Genomic DNA, 21,307 nt, shown 5'->3' on the forward strand with positions numbered 1-21,307 from the left:
TACCAAGTTTAATCTAAAAGCCAAATAAACATTCTTTCGCAGTTTTGTTAGTGAAAACTATCTTGCATGCTTAAAATATTGGTACCAATTAAAAGCAACACTTTATTGAACATGATGAAATTTTTATAGAACTTCTAAGTTGTAAATTTGAAATAAGTTTTAGGTTCTTTTTGCCATTGATACCAATTTGCTTGTTGGCACATAATCGGAGAGAGCACAATGATTTCAAATGCTTATCTGTGGTAATTTTCTATTTGGTAACAAATAAAATACTTGTGATAAATTTTGAGGCAGAGCAAAGCTTTTGAAAAGAATTTTAAGTTTTCCTCTTCATTTTGCTTTTGCGACTAGCTTTGCTATTATCTTTTTCTTTTCGTGAACCTTCGTGGTTTCCTATGTTATCTAAAACAAAAATGGCAAAAGAGATTCTCCTTAATTTGAGATGGGCTCTTAGAGTCGTTTTCCTTTTCTTTTAATTTTTAGTTGAACATTAGATTTTGGTATTAAGATGCACTGATTCCTTTTTTCGAATCTTTCTGGTCAAAAGGCATAGTAATTGATTTAGACGTGTGACTAGACGTTTTGTCCACGCGAAGATGAAGCAAGACACTACGAGTGATCGCCAATTTATGACGATGTTTTCACTTCATTATTTCGTTTCATGCAGAACTTTTACCTTCATATCGACAGAAAAAGTCTAACTTCAGAGAAGAGGTTGGTATTACGTACTACAAAATGTAGGAAATTTTCCAAAAAAATCGTGGAGTGAAAGCTACAAGTTGTAACTACAATTCAATCTTTTTCATACTGTTTCGAAGAAAACTCAATATACTAACGTTTTTCCGAGATTTTTTGGAAATGTGAAGATTTGATTTAAATATTATTGAACTACCAATCCTAAATGTTGTTCAATTAGAAGCCAGGGGCTCCCTGAACTCAAATTTTTGGGAAGGGGGAGTTCTCAATTAGCCAAATAGATCTTCAAATTTTGCCGAATGATGATAATTTTGTCGAGTGGTACTCCAAGTTTCGCCGAATGATGATAATTTTGCTGAATCGTCTGACAAAATTTGCCGAATAATAAAATTTTTGGTTGGTCACAGTGACCTTCCGTGACCTCCTATCGGGGCACCTCTGTTAGAAGCATTTGTCTTTTTTCCAACAAAAATTTTCAACAAAAGTGAAACATTTTATTTTTTACAAATTTGTAGTTGCCTAGTTGTAGTTTTCCGCCGAAGAAACTATTTAAGAAGCATTTAAATTTCTTGTCGAAATATTGCATATTTAAGACAATCAAATATCCATTTATTCCTATATTCTTCTTATTGGTCATTTTTCTATCGATAATCAAAAACTTGATTATTCAATTATCGAATATCTTGCAAAACGAAGAAGACAATGAAAAGGAAAAGCAAACATTTACTTTAACTGGTTATTCTTTTGCTGTAATATTGAAGATTTTTTTCCCTAGATAAATGATATTTGTCATCCCATTTTCACCGTTATCATTTGTGCTCCAGAATGTGGTTATTTAAAGGAAAAATTGTAAAACGTACTTCGAAGGCTTGGAGAAATTTCTCGGAATATTAAAGAATCGGATAATTATGTTCAGATGAGTCTCATGGTATCGTCGGACAACAAAACGTTCTTTTTTTGGAACGTGCTTAAGTGGTTTTAAGAGATGATGTTATCACCCTTCGTCATTAATATTTAAAAGTTGATAAAGTTCGTTGCAATAGTGCGCGATTTTGTGATAGGTGGCATTTACTAACAGTTTGATACGTAAAGAAAATAGTTAAATTAAACAGTAAGACGTAAGAGAGTTTTTAAGCAGTTTCGTTATGTACTAATGTGATTGTTCATGCAGCTGTTTGGTATTGATTTTAAAGAAAATTCGAAACAAGGGGGTTTCTTCCAATTTAGAACATACGCTATTCATGTTGATAAGGAATAGCAAAGTAATAGTTAAGGAGACTGAAACGAGTGCTAAATATTATTTTCGAAAAAAGAATTCTTAGCTACAAATGAGGGATTTTTTAAAAACCTGGCAGCTATTTTAGTTAGAAAATGTTTATCAAGAAGAAAGTTTTCCTCAAAAGTGTCATTTACATGATTGTGTAACATTTATTTGTAAAAGAAGTTTCTGAGTTAACGAACACTTAACAAATACAATAGAAACTACAAAAGTAGTTTTTAAATCATTAGAGTAATCATAAAGGACATACACGTTGTTTGTTGTTGATTTGTGATAAAAGTCAGAGAGTTTACAGCACAAAAGAGATTATCATTATTATTTAATACATAATAATATACTAAATTGACCACGTAATCCTCTCGCACATGAGCTGTATTTTAATACTTAATTTTTTTTGTACCATTATTTGAGATTTTACATGAACTTCCTTTAGGCATTATAGTGTCACTGAAAGATACTAAATGGGCTTTTACAATTCCGTTTAAGTAATATTTGTGAACTTATCCAATGTTTTAGCTTGCGAAGTAAGTTTAACGAGTCTATGGACCGCATTCCCGAAAAAAGCGGTTGCAGTCCGCTTCGATTTAACGTCATAACTCGCTCCACAAACCATCTTCTTTTGCAGAATTTCTGTGCTACGACAATTGAGGGAAGATTTACGAAGTCAATCCGAAGCAGAAGGATTCCATGTGGGTGCCGGAATAAGCCCCTCGATTTGTTAGTCAACTTTGTGTTGGTTGTTGCATTCCAGTTCATGCGGTGTTTAGTTTCTTCTACTATTACAAGATAATGCATTCATAAATAAAAGTTTGTTTTATGTATAAAAATGCATAAAAATATACTTATGAAGTTAAACTAATTAAGTAGTCATGCATATACAAGCATTCTTGCTCCTTTTTAAAAATTATTTTACTTCTTAAAGCGATCAACTGAAAATAATTAATCACATCCAAGTAGTCTGGAGAATAAATTTAAATCTTTTACAAGACCCCACTTAATGATCGTTTGATCCAGAGTTGATTCACTTTTAGAGAAATTTATTCAAATTTCAAACATTTATGCAGACTTAAAAAGTTTTTGTGTAATCTTTATTTTACACAAACTACACCGTCTAAGAAAACGACTCCGCACAAAATAAAGTTTTTATTCAAAAGAGTTTTTATTTCTCGAAATGAACTGTTTACGTATGTGTGTGTGAAATACTAAACTTTCAGCAGCATGCATTTGATTAATTGTGAAAAGCTTATGACATTTCAATTGCACCGTTGAAAATTCAAAACTTTATATATCCTGATTTCAATTTTGTAATTTCTTTAATTATAGGGTTTTGAATTTATCATCACGGCAATGCCTGGTTAGGAAAAGTTAGACAGGGTTCTTCTCTCAGGGACTGGACTGCAGCTAGACAGGGTAAACTTCTTTAATATAATAAAATAAGCTTGCTTCTTTTGTGACTACGTCGCGTCTCAAGCTCAGAACTTTTTCTGCTTTTCTTAAACTCAATTGCAAAAAAATTAAAAACCCAAGGTTTACAATTCTGGGAACAAAACGCATTTATACAAGTAAAAACTCATTTACGCAAATGGATTAAGTACTTTATAAACTAATCAATTTGAGATTTGATGATAGAAAATATCTTTAATGAGAAAATTATACTCATTTCAAGGGTTCATTTTATAAGAAAAACCTTTAAAAATTGTGTGAGTAAGAGAACTCGATATGAAAGGGAAAAACATACACTCTTAGCAAAGAAAACGTTACTTCAAAATTTTATTTCAAATGCAACAAAGGATATTTCTAAAAGGCACGGAAAATCAATTACTTCGTTGTTTGCAGTCTAAATATGTGCCAAATAATTTTATTGAAACTTTTTGTGTACTAAATTCTAAGAGGATCGTTACTTCACGATGTTTCTTGCAAAAATAAATGAGTAATAAACTAAAAAGGTCGAATTTTTTTAAAAAAAATTATTTTAGAATGTTTTGGAAAGAGAAAAAGTCAATAATTTTTACTTTTAACCTGGAAAACTGCTGGAATTATACCACACTTTCGTTTTTACTTTTTTTTCCCTTTAAAGTTAAAAGATAATTGCATTTCATTCCCGAAATTTTAAATTTTGGCGTTTAGTTTTGGTATATTTGATTACAAGAAACCATTCTGCACCATATGTAAAGTAGCACCTTTATATAAAAACAAATTGAACTTAAAATGTTTTTTTTTTTTGAAAGTTGATACTTTACATTATGTTACATTATGATACATACTATTTCCTTATATTCAAACATGTAAGAAATAGAAGCTATAGTTTTTAATTTCTAGAAGGAAATTTTCACTACGCAAAATATCCCACGCGTGAAGTTTATAAGCAAATGCTAATAAATATTGTTGCTAAATTGATTACTTACTGTTATTGATTTGCAGGTTGGCGGGAAAGTAGGTATTAAAAAAATATTAAATGTTGTTTTGAATTACAAGAAATTACTTCATCAGTGAATAGGCAATGTGAAACATATGCTACATGTAAGATATGAGTCAAACATGCAATCGCAAACTGATAAAATTATCGAAAAAAGATTTGCAGACAATTCCGTTTTCCTTTCTTTTTTTTTGTGGAAAATATGATGTATACAAAATAAGTTGTATGTAATAAGTGATGTATAAAATACGTACTTACATCCTTGTCATGTAACAACTCTAATGTTACATAACAAGAATGTAATTGATTTAAAAAGTCCTAGTATCTTATATAATCTTTCACAAGGAAGAAGAAAAAAGCTTTATTCGATAAATATTAAAACATGATAAATTTTAAAAAAGTTTACAAGAGAGACGGCAAAAATGTGTGTAGTTTAATATGTCGGTCTTTTTGTCTTCCTCAATAACTTTTGATCCAAAAATTATACAAATCTTCTTTCGCTTGATAATTCAGCTTTAAAACTTTCCAATGATCTCCAATAATCAGTTTTCTGTTACAATCGAGTTTCATTCTATTTTGAACTGCAAAAGCATTTTAATACCAGGTTCTGCGGAGACATTCAAACCTTCTACAAATCCAGATTTAATCGGTTTCTTTCGACTAACTTTATCAGAAAGGTTAGATTTATAGAACAGGGGTCTCTAACTCTTTTTCCTCAAGGACTACATTGTAAATATTTGGAGGTGAGGTGGACCAACAATTCAACAATATTTCAATTTGGATGGTCCAGTTAACGCTCCCCCTCCCCCTTTTCGCACTTAAGGTTTTTTTTAATTTTTCTTTTTAATTAAGTTTTCAGTGATGGGTTTTGAGGTTCTTTGGGGTTTATTTTCTCAAAAAAATGATTAAAAGGAAATACGTATTAATTAAAAAAAAAAAATTGTAAGCTTTCCATGAGCCGGGCAAATTGTTTTCGTGAGTCGGATGTGGCATGCGGCCCGTAGGTTGGGAACCCTCGGTGTAAAAGTAGAATGAAAGAAGTTCTCCCGTAACTAAAGGAACCTAATTTATCATATGAGAACTCTGACTTCGTAAGATTAGCTGTCTTTCTCTCATTTTCAGTTGGCTTGGGCTCCAAATTACTCGCATTTCAACTATCAAAAATACAGCTTAAAAAAAATCTGAAAACCAAATATGTCTCTTTCATGTATAAAGAAAATTTATTATGAAAACGATATCATGATCATTCTTTCAAACTGTAAGTTGTTAAATTTTAAAGAAAATTCTGTCTCTCCAATGTTTTTTTGATGAAAGCTTTCGAACTGAAGCTGTTTTTCGATACCTATCATTGGGAAAATAAAATATGAAACAACTACATTACGATAAAAATGCCTTTTAATATCAAATTTCAAAATTGAGTAGGTATAATGTACATAAAGTAAGAAATATTTTAATTTAATATTTTACATAGTCACTTAGTTTTAAGCACATATTAAAACTTAAATCGTTTATTCATCAGAAAAGAAATTGGTGTATACTTTTTATCTAAATTGTCTCTTTATTCAATTACTATATAGTGTAATATAAAAGATAATTTTAATGCTCAATTTAAATTTTAATAAATACTTTTAATTAGTCTAATCTGCTTAATTAAAACTTCCCACGCGTCTCAAAATTATCTGTTAAGTTTCATCCGATTTTAAAAAGTGCAAAACCTTAAGTAGCAAAATGGATTCTATGCAAATTTACTTAAGTTTACTTTCATAGTCAAACGTATATGTCTGAAAAAGTTTTCGAGAGATCTTTACCATATGTCTGCAGTTACATAAAATGGGTTTTATCTTTTTACGGATATTAAAAGTGCATAAAATGATTTGAACAAATGGAGATGCAGAATTATTTGTTTTCTTAGAAAACAATACGCTACAAATCCTTCTTTCAGAAAAGAAAAAAAAATGTATTTTAACAAAATACATATTGCTGATCTAAAAACTGAATAAACACTTATTTATGAAATTATGTTTTAGTCAAGAAAGTAGAATTTGTAACAATTAAACCTTATCATTGATTTTTAATTATATTCTCAAGAACCTTTGTTACTAGAGAATTGCTGAACGTTATGAGAGGATTATTGCTTTATGGAGTACCAAAAATAGACATGATTTATACTTTAACTATTTACAATATTCAAATTTTGAAAAATCACGATTTGTCCAAATCTCAGAGCATTAAATTTGAATCGTTACATGGAATAATTGATGTACACTTGAATGTTAAATGATTCATATCGTTTCGAAGCACAGTATCGTCACTTCTAAGAACGTAATAAAACAATTTTTGAGTGGTTGGAATATTAATATTTCTTGCATTTCTTGTTAATTCGTTTGGTTATGTTTTTTGTTCGGAATAAGCAGTGGGCACCAGATGCGATTTTTTTTTTGAAATAAGAAAAAAGGGCCTAGTTTAGCAGGACTGTGGAGTCGGAGTTGTTCGAAAACATGCCGGCTCCTACTCCGACTCCGGGCTTCTTTTTTTTCTTTAATTTTCACTGGCTCTCCTTGCATTAAAAAAAATTGACTACCAATTAGTTTGATTACATGTATAAATGCCTACTAATAAGAAAATACCTGTCATTGTGGCAAGCAGCTGGCTTGATTGTTTATCGAACTTTCTGGAACAGCTACGTGCGCCGTCCCCAAGTTAGCTTGTTTAACTTTATTTAACTGGATAGCAACTGTCAGAAAACAGTTTTGTAGCCTAATATTTTCTAGGTAATCACTTTCAAATAAAAAAAATGTATTTTTTACCTCGATCTCAGTTATAAAATAGTAAAAGGAATGTATGTATCGCTTGAGCAAGTCGGGAAACTTCTGAGGGTACTTTGTAAATTCAAATAAGTGTTGGTACAAAAGCGGGAATCCAAAAAATCCGTTAAAATATAGACGTTTTTTTAAATCTAAAGACTAATCTATAAGATTGGATGTCACTAAAAAGTATAAAATAAAATCAGTATGTAGTTAATTGGTTACTACAACACTCAATAATTGCAGTTAATTTTAAAATCTTCACATTTTAAGATTAATTCTAAAGTTGCCAATAAAACTGAAATTAAAAATTGAGCAAAGAAATGTAGGTATACGCAGTAAAAGCTATTCGTACGAAGCTATATACCGTCACATTTTGCATAAAGTTTGCTCCAGACGTACATGTACCCGACATCTACCCGTAATATAGTGAAATATTTTCGTTGAAATTTTTGAGATGAAATTTAAGATTTATTATTCGGGACATTTTTTAGAATTAAAGTATTTATATTTTTATAAACTCTGAAATTAAGTTGAGGTGTCACCCACCATATGGGTAGTACCCTAGAGGGGATGGGGGAGAACGCCCCCTTTCAAATTTTTTTTTCATCCAAGTTACAGATTTAAAAGAAAATGAAAGCACAGGATTAGATCAACATCTATTTGCTTCACATTACAGGGGAGCAAATTAATCCTTTTTATTTAAAAAAAAAATGGGATTCTTAAGTAATCTCACTTTTCAAAGTGCAACTATTGGATAATTTGAATTTCAAATTGAATTTCTAGCTTGTATGCGTCTTAGGTTTACAGTAAAATACTACGCGAAAATTTCACAAAAAGGAATTAATATTTCAATATTTGTTCAAGGGTTTTCCCCCTTCCCATGAGGGAGGAATTTTAGAGAAAAAAAAACAGAGTTGGAGTTGGAGTCGGAGTCGAAGTCGAACGTTTCAAAATCCAGGAGTCGGAGTCGGAGTAGAACGTTTCAAAATCCAGGCGTCGGAGTCGACCATTTTTCTTCCAACTCCGCAGCCCTGTAGTTTAGTTATAAACTAGGGAGTGTATTCGCTTTTAACTCCTGTCTTTCTCTTATAAGCAACAAGGAATAAATCATAATGTAATAAACTTTGTCCCAGATATTTTAAAAATTATGACATCCCTTGTAAATGCAAGAGTTAAACGTTAGCCTTATTTAGTTATTCGATGAAATAATAACTACTTGACTATTTGTTATTCCTTTTAAAGGATACGTTTCTTATGTTTTTAAACCATTGCACATGCATCATTCGTAAATTCTTTTTCTTATCTTAAATAATAGAAATTAAAAAAAAAAAAAGTTTTGCAACTTTAAAACATTTTTCTTTTTTTTTAATGGTGTTGCCTAGGACTTTTTAGCCTTTTTCAAATCTTGTGCGATCCCCGAATATTACCTCCAGTCATTCATGTGCATACATTAAGGCAAGGATGTCAATGGCAAAGATAGTTTTGACGCCCAGTTTCCACCAGATGAAGGTGAAACCTGGGCTTTCTTTGATGCAAAACTTCAATAGGGATTTAATTTTGCAGAAGGCACTCAAAGCCAAACGAATACCCAAGAGATATTTTACATGCCGCATAATCATACGACATGGGGACCAGTGATTTTGTGCAAAACTCTAAGACAAAGGCTGCGCATTTTAAATCTTTTTATTGACTTATAATGAGCCCATGTATCTGATCAAAAAGCCTGCTTATTGCAGGTATGTACAAGCCACGACAAGAAAAATATGCATAGAGAGAGAAATAAGCGTCTCATTGCAAGCATAATTTCTGACCTACCCCTTACCAGATGGTTTGGAATTCATGTAGTTCAACTGCTGGCTGCAATGTAAACGAATGTTATCAAAACTCCATTAACCCAGAATTGAGCAGATTCATCGCATTCCCTTCGTAACCGCGCCAAATGAATATAATAGAATTCTTAGGCTGCAACCGGAGTTACTTCGTAGCTGCAAGGTCGCGCTCTAGTTCAAAAGGAAATGAACAGAGGTAATAAAAAATTTTGGAGTCAATTTTCATTTAGGAAATCTGCAGGCATTTCAGCATCGAACTCTGTACCAAATAAATGGATGTAACCAACATTATATATCCAAATATGAAAAAAAAATACTTCTAAAATATTTATTTATCCGATTTGAAAATTTAAAGAGGTTTTTTAAGCTGCTGACAAACTTTACTAACTGTAACACAGATCTTTTAATGTGTATTTTGTGGCGGAAAATACTCTTAAATTATCATTATCCGTTCAGTTACCTCTAGTATGGGTCAAGGTTATGTACAGATAGCAAAGAACTTTCACCCGTGTAAAATAAATGTACAGGTCAAGCACTAATATCTTCAAGATAAGTGTGGTAATTTTGTTACATATTTAGAAGATTCTTATCAGCTTGCGATAGGAAACTTTGAAATAACCGATATCTTTTTTTCCCGCAATTTTTAACTTTCTTCCAAAATCAAGTAAACTGCTTGGAAAAAGCAAGATTGAAACTTCTAAAGGTACAATGGTCATAAAAGTAGAAGTTTATTAGAATGTGGCGTAGTTTATTGAAATTATTTGCAATTCATCAAAACTATGAAGTAGTTTTTTTGTGTTGGTGAAAATTGCGAACATTGGCACGAACAGTTAACAATTGTTCAAAAACTAAAGTGTAGATGTAAAATCATGGTGCATTACTGCTGCATTCATGGCTTACGACAACTAGAGATTTGTGTGTTTCGCTTAATATATTTAAGATCAAAATTTGTACTTGCGACACATTTACTCAGCACACAGCACGTCTCATGTACAGAATAAAGGTTTGTATGCGTTCTCAATTTTTAAAATTAGTATAGGTGCTGTCCAAAAATTATGTCTCACTATTTGCAGTAAATTTGAATCCCCTTCCATGTGTGTCACGAATTGCCACACTTCACCTAACCCCCTATCCTCCCGTTGTCATACATCACGCTGTTTTTCTTACGCATATTCTTATTAAAACAATGTATGATGGCACACTTCATGTTACCCCCTCACTTCCCCTTGTCACAAACACACAATTTCAAGAAATCACTTCCCCCTACAAATTTGACATTATTTGTAAACGTTCCCTTACGAGGTCACTGCAACTTGAAACAAAATATTTTTCCGTTTTCAGTTTTCAAAACTAGTATGGAGGCTTTCCACAAATGATGTCACACTTTTTTTTCACCACTTTTGACACCCTTCTCCGCTTTGTGACGAAGTGTCACACTTCACCGTACCTCTCGACCCCTGTCACATTCATGCTATTTGTCATATACATATTCATATTAAAAGAATGCGGGATGTCACACTTCTTGTAACCCCCTTGTCACGATGAATAAACCCACCCTCCTCAATGCGTGACAGCATTTGTGGACGACACCATATGAGGCAGTGAGAAGCAAAAGGATGTAAGTGGACATTTTCAAGTTTAGAGTAAAACGCGTTTAAAGTTGCGGCCCTAGGTAGACTTTCATTGAAAAGTATTTCTAAATCATGCTGTATAGCAACATCTACCAGGGCTACAAGCACTATCTCTTCCCAAAACAGAGGAGAGGTTCTCCTACCACTTGTACTTGTTATATCCAAATTCTTAATGTCTGTACTTACATCTCTCTATTTCTCACTGCCTCATATAACCACGCTGGATTAATGAAAAGAAGCAAAGAAGCTCACCTTTTGGGTTTTCAAAGAGGCCCAGAGACGATAGTATTGATTCTTTGAATGGGTAGAAAGGGTCTTTCTTTGCCAAGCTCATCTTGTCGCTGAACAGGCTGCCGACATCGTCCTGCAATGGATACAAGTACGCTACGTGCATGCATGCCATGCAGCATATCAGCCGAACCAGGAACCCCATGTTGGATGGAAAGATGGCAATGAAGTCTGTGAGCGCGAAAGTAGTCTTGACAGTGGTGAAATTTCGGTAGGACGGCTGATGTACCTTCAACAGATAATCCTGAAACGATAGTAGACGGCATTTAAATCTAGAACATGCTTAGAATGTGAGATTACACAATAATTTTAAAAATATTTTTTTCTCTCTTTAAATCACAGTGTTTCAGAAAATATTCAATTGAATAGAACTGAAGTCATCGGTAAGACTTCGTTTCAAAAATGAAGCCAAGTATGGCGCATCCTTTTAAGATGCAATATCGTTAGTTTTTGCGAGTGCTATTAAATAGTATCTTTTGTGAAAAGTGCTGTAAATATTTCAAAAGCTATTATCTTAATAAAAAGTTTTTCTCACCCTATTTGAGTTTTATTGACAAAAATTCCTTTTCGTTTGTGTGTGTATATGGCCATTGGACACGGTCTGGAGTTATAATGGTATATCTCGACATTTTTCCTGTATTGAAAATGAGGTTCTTAGCAACTCTGAAACACGTATGCAATATCTTTGCCTTTTTCTTCTCGTTGCTTTATTAAGGTTGACTTTATTGTTGTTTTCATGCACGGAACTAAACGTTTTATTTCTGCAGTGTGTAGTTGCGTAGAAAAATAATCAACGCGCAATACAGATGCTGAGGAACTGGGATGAGGGATGTTTTCATTAACTCTAGTAAATTTGTTAAAAAAATTATAATCTGCATTTAGTAATGTATTTAAATTATTTCTTTGTTTGTTAGTGGTTTTCAAAAAGTTCTTTCAGCATTAATTCTGCAACTTTTTTTAGATATTATAGGTCTTATAGCACTCTTCTTTCTTGAATATAGAAAATGGATTGTTTAAACTAACTAACTCATGAAAATAACGATATCATGTTACTGTAAAGAACATCTAAAATTCATTTTTCCATAGAACGAAAAATTTTAAAAGAAAATGCATTACAGTCAAGTAATACGCATTTTAAAAGCCGTACCAATCCTTCTTTCAAGCAAAGTAAATATTAAAATTTATAACCCGAAAACATCATATTTTATTTTTGCGTTTACATCACTCACTGGCTTTAGTGAGCATTTGGAACTCGCCAATTCCCACTGTAAATAAAACGAACTTAAAAGCAAAGTAACGTGAAATTCTCCGACTTCAATTGAATGAATATTTGATCATATCTAAAGAATCTTTCCATCCGTTTGAATGTGTACTTTATCTCGCGATTAAGAATTAGAAATGTTTTAGCTACATTTTAACCTGCCGAAGTCATCACAACTTACTTATTGCCAGTTACTACTTTGAAATATTATTGGATGTTTGAACTGTGTAATTTGTTTGGAAATTAAACTTTAACAAGAGTTTCAATAATTCCGCTCATTTGTTAGAAATTCTCTGGAGCTCCGAATTAAACAGATCGAAAGTTTTGTGAATGTAAAATCATTTCGAACGTGTTGCTGACTTTAGAGTTATGTTTTTAATAAAGAAGCGGGAATATCTGAAATGAAATTTTGTTTATCTAATGACTGTGGGGAATGTGAAAGTATTAATCGACTTAGGATGAAATTTTAATAATGATTCCGCCCTACAAGTTATTTGAAAATAAAAATTGAAGCTCGTGAATTATTTGAGTTAAATAATGAGATCGAGCTTAAAGTTAACCTATCTTTTAAAATACACAAATATGTTTTTCGTTGAACACGATAATATGTTTATGTTTTCGTTAGAAAGCGTGAGTTGCAGGTGAAAATTTTTTCTGAATGATAAGGAATACAGTGAAACCAATGTAAGTTGACCGCCTGCGGTGCACTAATTTAGTGGTCGACTTAAACAGGTGGTCAACTTACAGAGGTTGATTTATATGATAAGGGCTAATTCCGTGCCTGAAAAAAGAGGTCAACTTACAAGAGTGGTCAACTTCACAGGTTTTACTGTACTTAGGCTTTTAAAAATTTTTGCTCATCGATGACGAAATTTCGTGAACAAAATTGCTGACAAGTAAAATCGCCGTGAAGGTCAATCTACGGAAAAGCATACATTTTACCCTACACGTAACAATTCTAGATTTCATTTCACAACAAGTAAGAACATTTTTTTTTTGCTTAAGAAATCAAACTAAAAACGTGATTTCTAAGGCAAGAAAAGCTTTTTATATTTTCAGAATAGTAGGGGAATGTGGGGCAAAGTGAAATGGGGAAGTTTTTACTCAATCTTTAGCCTCACTTATCAGGGAATATTTTAAGCATGTAGTAACACATGTAGTCTATTCCAGTGAGGAAAAATTTATCTCCGAAAATCAAAGCATATAAGGCAAGCAATTTTCAAAAACTAATTCTCATCCTGTAATATTTTGTTGTAAGTAAAAAATAATTTATGTTATTACATAAAGTTCTTGTTATTAGCATTTTAAATATTAGTTGAGACTTACAAATATTTGGTGCAGTTTTTATTCATTTAATAGTAAGCTTATTTTTATTTTATATGTTTTATAGAGTTTGGAATTCCTTCGAAAATACGACCGCTCAAAATTATTAAACGTCAATGGAATAGAATCTAAAAAAATGTTTTACGTATTGGCATATGAAGTCATGCACATGAATTAAAGATTCCAGGGACAAAAACACTTTCTCCTGTGGAAATCAAATTACAGACAAAGCAAACGAAAAACTGAATTGTCGTGGCTTTACCCACGAAGCGTTTGTTTTCTGGCTAATTTCATTGGTACAGATATTGTTTTGAATAGCAAGTAACTATGTATATGCTCTTCTTTTTGTAATGGAAGCAACTATTCAATTTTATGACAACTAAATGAAGTGGTTTTGTTTATTGACATTTCAATTGCTTGGATGATAACATATATGATTGCTTGCGAATGCTGATATATATTTTTCACGAAATGTTGACGAATACTATTGTAATATTTCAAAGTAGCCAGGTATTTTAAAGTTAGAAAATTGTCTTGATTTGAAGTGTCCATCTGAACATTTCCTGAGACACAAAAAAAGGAAAAAAAACTTTTGTTTTATTTTTAATTGTGTCACTTTATTTTAATGTAAGACAATAAAATACTTTCTCCTCAAAACAAGACTCTCAAAAACTTTTAGGACAAGTATGGTACTTCTAATTTTTTGGATTTCGCTTCTTTAAATTTAAATAAGGAAAAATTCATAAAAGAAGCAAACATTTCAATTGTCATGAATTTGCAGTTATAAAAGACTTGTGATTGAAAAAACATTAGCGAAATGTAACACAAATTTCTGTAATAAACAAAAAAATAGCTGAAATCCGATTTTCAGAAGGGAAACACTGAAGTATTTATTTATATGGAGTTTTTTGATCAATCTACATACTTCTAGAGAATCGTAATATGAAAAGGAGTTCAACTTTTAAAAACAAAATCAACAATATTTTTATATTTTTAAAAGTGAAAGAAAAGTTTTTCTTTATACTAGAGAAATCATTCTTAAATCGCACACATTTTACGCTTTAAAAAACGATTTAATACATTTACTTAAACAATCGAATTACGATGCTTAGGTAACTTATTTATTCTGTATTCCTATTAGTTTTACCCAAGCTGGATGTAAAGTGAATGTTTTCATTTTTAATCGTTTTGTTTGAAAACTAAAAGCTGAACCAGCAAAACATGTCAAACAATTCATTCAAAATCGGAAAAGTAAAATTTTCTGCTGAGCTTCCTGTAAATGACTTTTCATTCATTATGTTTCTGTTTAAAAATGCCAATACCACTTGCAATGTTATTAGTTCTTCCGACAACTTAACTTTTGGTTACTGTAATGAGTTCAAAATAGAGAAAAAAAAGTTTTTTGACTACATTCTATGAGTTTTTGAATTTTAAGCGAAAATTAAATTTGTTACTTTTTATAAAATTATACTATAGTGTGTGGGAACAATTTTTTTTAAAACTAAAGCTTGTTAACTATCATGAATAATTACTAACACTCCTAACTGGCTCTTGCAAAAGTGAGCAAATGAATGGAAGAATAACGATGAAGTATTCGTGTCCTACAGAATAACCAACAGCATGTAACGTCAAGCATACTTTGTCATACGATTTGTTTTTCGAAACGTCGAGAACTTTGTTCCTTTTAAAAGATAAGTTGAGCAATTTAAATGAAAACACCTTCTTATTTTTCTTTTCCAATGGGGCTGTATAAGAGACCCACCTCAAGAGGCGCCTGGGTCATAACCAGACCTATAGTGCGCTCCCCAACAATGCATCAGTCTTTCGTGTGTCACCATTAAGGCGCTGATGCATGACACAGTAGTGTTTTTGACGCCCAGTTTCCACCAGTTGAAGATACCTGGGCTCTCATTTGATGAGAAATTTCACCAGGAATTTAATTTAGCCGAGGGATATTCTAAGCCAAACGAATACCCAAGGGATCTTTTACATGCCGCATAATCATACGATATGGGCGCTGAAGATTTTCTGCAACTCGAAAATCCACCGACTGGCCACCCAGGTCAGAACCTGGGTGGCGTAGAAGGCCAGCGCCTAACCATCACGCCACCAGCCGGTTTATGAAAACACCTTTGAAAAGTAAATAAATAGTTTTTAGTATAAAGGTAACGTTTTCAGTTTTTGTTTCCCTTAATAGCCTTACAAAATCAGTCGAAAACTTTGTACTAAAATCTGAACAATAAAATGAATCAACATGAATAAAAATACGAATAAAAGTGATAAAATGACGGTTAAAAATTCGGCAAACAGTCTTTTTGAGGCTGACGGAACGAGTTCTTCATTAGTATTAATGGGGAAGTTCACTATATCCCAAACGAATGTTCATTTGCTCACTTCCCCTATTTTAGGTTATCGTGAACCTTTCCTTTCATGCACATGAAGAAACTCGTTATATCAGCCTCAAAACGACTGTTTTCTAAATTTTTAACTCTCATTTTATAGCTTTTATTCGTATTTTTATTTACGTTGACTCATTTTATTGCTCATATTTTAGTACAAAGTTTTAGACTTTTTAAGAAAATGAAATAATGAAAACATTTGCTTAGACTACGCATTAAAATCTATTTATTTAAGCTAAAAGATTTTCTGTTCAAATCACCCAACTTTACTATAATTTACATTGCCTCATTTTACTATTCACAAAGAGCTTTACATTAAACTTTTTTGTCAAATTTTCAAACAAAGACACCTTGTTAAACAAAACTCACACACATAAAAACATATTTTTATTACTCTAGGTTAGTATGATTCAGATAGCATAACATCTGGCTTGGATGTAGTTTTACAAAGCTCGTATTACGGAGCTCATTTACAAAGCGCCAGTACGGGTTTAAAAGCACTGAGAATATGCCGCTGAAACAAATTTCTTATTAAGTAATATATTACAGAAATATATGTATGTGTTTTCATTGAGTTCCTTTTTGAAGCCCAATTTTGATTTGCCATTCCCTTGCGTGTTATTGATTAATATTTATTAAATGTATTGCCTACTGCAGAGAAAAGCCAATTACAGTGGCGAAAAAAATATAAAAACAGCAATTAAAATAAATTATGCATTTAAAATATTCAAACATCTGGACTAAAAATTGCAAAATGACATGGTTAAACTATCTAAATCTCAACAACAAATGTTGAAATGTTCGTAAAATTTAAAAAGACAAAAATTATTAACGTAGTTAAATCTGGTAAAAATATTTTTAAAACATGAACGACTCCTAAGACTCCTATTTGGGACAGCAAGTTGTATCGAATTAACAATATCAGAGAAGTCAATTAAATTGTTTAGTACCTTATAGAAAAAAAGAAGACACACAAAAGGTCACGGCATGATAGTACTGAACAGCGCGGCATGATCGTAATGAACCAAATCAAGTAACTCTATAAGTTGATTTATAGCTTCCGTATATTTTACATAGAGTGCAAAATTAACAAATTTCTGAACGGTTTTAAGTGCAATAGACGTTCATAAACTTTATATTAAAGTAGCATTTACACTTTACGAGGATAATTCAATGTAATATCCAAGCAACCTCCAGTGCTTATCAACTAAACATGAATATTGCGAAGCTGCAACGATATTTTGTACCAGATTTCTACAGGTTTTAACTAATCCGTATTCCATACTAAAATGTATAAATCTTACATTGAATAGCGTTTTCCAGTTCTTGTACTATTCAAATGCTTCATTATACATAAAATTTTTACATAAACTGGTCATATGCAAGGAGGTCTACAAAGTTGATATTTGAAATAAATTAGCTTTCACAGTGGTTCAAAAAAGGTTACTCTGCATTATATAATTTTGCTTCTTTTTTATTCCTTTTATTTTTTACGTTATACCAAAGAAAGACCTCTTCATAGAAAAATGTTATTTTAAAAATAGCTTAATGGAACGGCCGAAACATCTTACTCCGCTCTTATAGTTTTATTCGCAATGCTGTTTTTACCCCCCAAAAGTGAACTTCTGTACGATAGCTGTAGCAATATCGCATTTTGTTGGATTCTTATTCGTAGCATAATTCTTTAAAAGTGTCAAATATAGGAAACTGGTATTCAATCAATGCTAAGTTGCTTTCGCAAATAAATCATTACCAAAGCAGCCCTAGGTTTACGGAATGATTGATGCTACTTTGAACTATTAAATTTCGGATGACCAACAGAAAAGAGCATACTTTTTCAACCGATGATCATAAATACTGTTTCTGTATTTTCTCTTTATATGTAATCTGGAAATATATTCTTACAACAATCGTTCGTTTCTTGGACTGAATAAGCCACAAAACCTAAATGTTAGGGTGAATTATTGGCGGAGAAGAAAATATTAACAAAGGAATTTTTCTTCCGGCAGAAAAGAAAAAGCTTATTGGGAAAATGAATAGTAAGAGTTTCTATGATGGTAATAAAAAATTGTATTTATTTTTAAACTGAACAAAGTAAAAGTTAAGTAAATAGTTAGGAAGAGTTATCAGTAAATGTACATAAGTTGGGAGGAACTTTGTAAACGTGTAATAGCACTGTATTTATTAGCTTTTGTTAATGAGTGGTTGAGAGGATATACTATAGAAACGTATACTTTTGGGCTTAAAAAAGAAAAAAAAACTAAAAATGCACACATTGAGGTACATAAAGCATTAATTAACTATTAATTTCTCTAAATACACTGTAGAAACAATGCAGAAACGTTCCTTTAAAGTAATGAACAGCTGATGTGTCCAATTTCTGCAAGTAACATATCTTGCAAAAAAACAAAAATGTTTTCCGCTAAAATTCAGTAATCTTCCTGAAATTGTCCTGGATTATTTCTAAAAAAACTCAGTAATATCTCCGGTTAAAGCCAGTCGTACCTCTGGAACCTTCAGAGAAAATTTAAGCAGATTTAATATAATAGCTTGGCAGCTTCCTGATTTACCAAGAAAGCTCCATAAGCATTATTTCTAACGTGGTCAAAGTTAAGAACGAATTACAAGCAAGTACTATGAATCTAACTTGCCTGCAGTTCTTGCAAAGTTTCGGAATCCAGAGACTTATTCGCTCTCATTAGGAGCTTAGTCGATCTGGACGGGCCGTAATCGAGCAGAAGCTTACGGCCCGTCCAGATCGGCTTATTAAGAACGTCCAGAAGCTTATTAAATACGCTCAGTTAATCTTTATACTGATAGCTTAAAAATATTTTTCACAACAGTGAGAAGTCTGCATTTGTGCAACCTGTAACAATTTAGGAAACGTTTTGACATAGATACTTGATTTTCTCCGAAAGTAGATAAAACCTGTAAAATTAAAAAGCGTTCCACGGAAATAATCAGTAACGTTTCGGAATTTTTTTACAGTAAAGTTTTGCATTTATTGACAAACAGCAGCATTAGTTAGCAGCTCAGTTGTGTTCTTCATGCATGAGTGCTACGTCTTTAACCATCAATATCTAATAGCTATGATTTATAAGTTTCTGCATTCATAAAAATCAAAGCAAGTATTAATGATTTTGATTCTAACCAAAACTGACAAAAAAGTGAATACATTATTCTGACATAATTTTTACAATAACGAAAATATTTATTAATATTAGATATTATGGATACAATAAACTCGATTATAACACCCAAAACAGTCACGATTTTAATTAGATTTTTTCTGCCTTGCTAATCTAAGTATGCTTCTGGATTATTTAATTTTTTTCTAGTTTTAGTAGTGTTTCGTCACTTTTAAAATCTAAAATTTTCTATAGCTTACAACTGTTATCAATATATACAACCATTGAAATTAACTATCCTTACATTTTTCACGCTTTTCTCAAAAATGCAAAGTTTTGCACCTCCACATCTCAAATTTAATTGCAATTATTTTAAAATACACAAGTTCCGTGAAAAATTAAACTACAGAATACGATAAAGCATGAAACACTAATTTAAAAGATTCGAAGAGATACAGAAATACAGTTTTTCAAAACGCGTGCGTTAAGTTTCATTAAATTAATTAACTGTCACATGCGAATCTTTTTTTACTGCAGTCTGAATCAGAATAGATCATTTTGGATGTTTAATATCCTCAACGGGGCACTTCCTTTAAATGTAATTCGTTATCTAAAAAAAGATCTAAACTTCTTATTGCATTTGACCCTAAGGTTCGTTAAATGTTATTAGATTTTTAGAAATCACGAACAAAGAAAATCAAAGGAGAAGCTTTAAATTGAAACTGAATTATTTCCTTGTCCGTTGAAACTAAGAGAAGAGCTAAGGACGGACCGAGGCACTTATTGTAAGCTTCTCATTACTAGATATTTTCATTCTAATTATTGATTTTTGAATTTTTGTGTTGGTGAAATTTTGTTGTTCATGTTGTTGGATGCTTTCTGTTTCATCGAAAGAGATTCTCAATTTGCGGAAGTTGCTGCAATACCAGCCACATTTAAATTAAATAAACATCTTTGTGCATAAAAAGTAAAAAATAAGAAATAACAACGTCAAATAGCACAAATTGCAGTTTTCTGCACTTAATTTATTTGAAGTCGTGGTTTCTTGACCTTCTTTTCTGCTTAAAATGTTCAATGAGACTTTCTAGTATAAATAAGAAATTATAATTGTAAAACTTAGAAAGGAGACACAAATTTGAGTAAAAAAAAATCTGTTAATTGCAATGTGTGCTATTTGATGTTCTCATTTCTTATTTTTTACTCAGTCACATTTTTTCCTCGTTGTTGCTTATCATTATCGCTCTCTAAAAGTGTTTTTGTTTTGTCTCTTTTTTCATACATTAAAATTTGAGTCATTAATTTATTTGAAGTCTTGGTTTCTTGACCTCCTTTTCTATTTAAAATGTTCAACAAGACTTCCTGATATAAATAAGAAATTATAGTTGTAGAACTTAGAAAGCAGGTACAGGTTTCTGAAAAATAGTTTTCTGTTCCGAATATAAATCTGCAGTTTACGTCGGATCGTTGCCAAATTTGGCACGTCGGTCCTTTGATGCTCAGGAACTCACATAGGGGTGCTATCGCTAGAAAATCCGTGAAACGATTTGATGATGCCTATTAATAACAACGACTAGATTTATGGAATTAAAAAAATCCAAAATGGTCTAAATTTAAATGTTTAGTCGTAAAATTTCTCTTTTCTACAGGTTGACGGGGAATTTTGCATTATTATTATTTTATTTTACTTAAGCCTGATTGTTAAACTATGCGTCACTTGACGCAACTTTTACTTTCGAGGTAGACCGAGCAACGCAGCTAATAAACAAAAATAGCATTTTGAACTGAAGAAAATATTTTAGTCTTGTCTGTCTGTCTGTCTTACCTTCATCTTTAGATAACTCGTACTTTTTTTTTTGGTTTGGCGGGGCACTATATTGCTCCTTTAAGTACGCTTTATTGTCTATTCGGTGCAATCTGCTGTTTCTTTCAGGTATGGCAACTTTTTCAAAAGCACCGCAACTGCTTTTTAAAATGCCGATGAGGCATTTTAATTATGTTTTTTGTATTATTTTCGCTCCTACAATAATCACGCTTTGATGATTTATTTTTGAAAAATTCTTTTCCTAACAGATTTTCCTTCAATCCAAAATGTGTAGACATGGAAGAAATTAATTTTTGCTGCCAGCGAGCAAAATTAAGTTGCTAAAAGTTACATAGCATGATTTTTTTTCATCAGTTTAGCGCCTTTCTGATGAACATCAAGTTTAGTGCAAAGTTTTATGATGTATATTTAATCGAGTAGGCAAAATC

At 31.7% G+C, this 21,307-nt stretch overlaps 1 protein-coding gene across 2 annotated transcripts in view; it reads right to left on the reverse strand.

Annotated features, from left to right (window-relative positions):
* LOC129234162 (uncharacterized) overlaps positions 1 to 21,307 on the reverse strand; it is an 80,308-nt gene that overhangs the window by 3,208 nt on the left and 55,793 nt on the right. For both annotated transcript variants that reach the window (XM_054868077.1, XM_054868076.1), the window contains exon 2: positions 10,911 to 11,190. In XM_054868077.1, the coding sequence (XP_054724052.1) occupies positions 10,911 to 11,091 (181 nt within the window). In that variant the 5' untranslated portion in view covers positions 11,092 to 11,190. The remainder of the gene's footprint in view (positions 1 to 10,910; positions 11,191 to 21,307) is intronic.

The sequence above is a fragment of the Uloborus diversus genome, chromosome 1, assembly GCF_026930045.1.
Source record: "Uloborus diversus isolate 005 chromosome 1, Udiv.v.3.1, whole genome shotgun sequence".
Lineage (NCBI taxonomy): Eukaryota > Metazoa > Arthropoda > Arachnida > Araneae > Uloboridae > Uloborus > Uloborus diversus.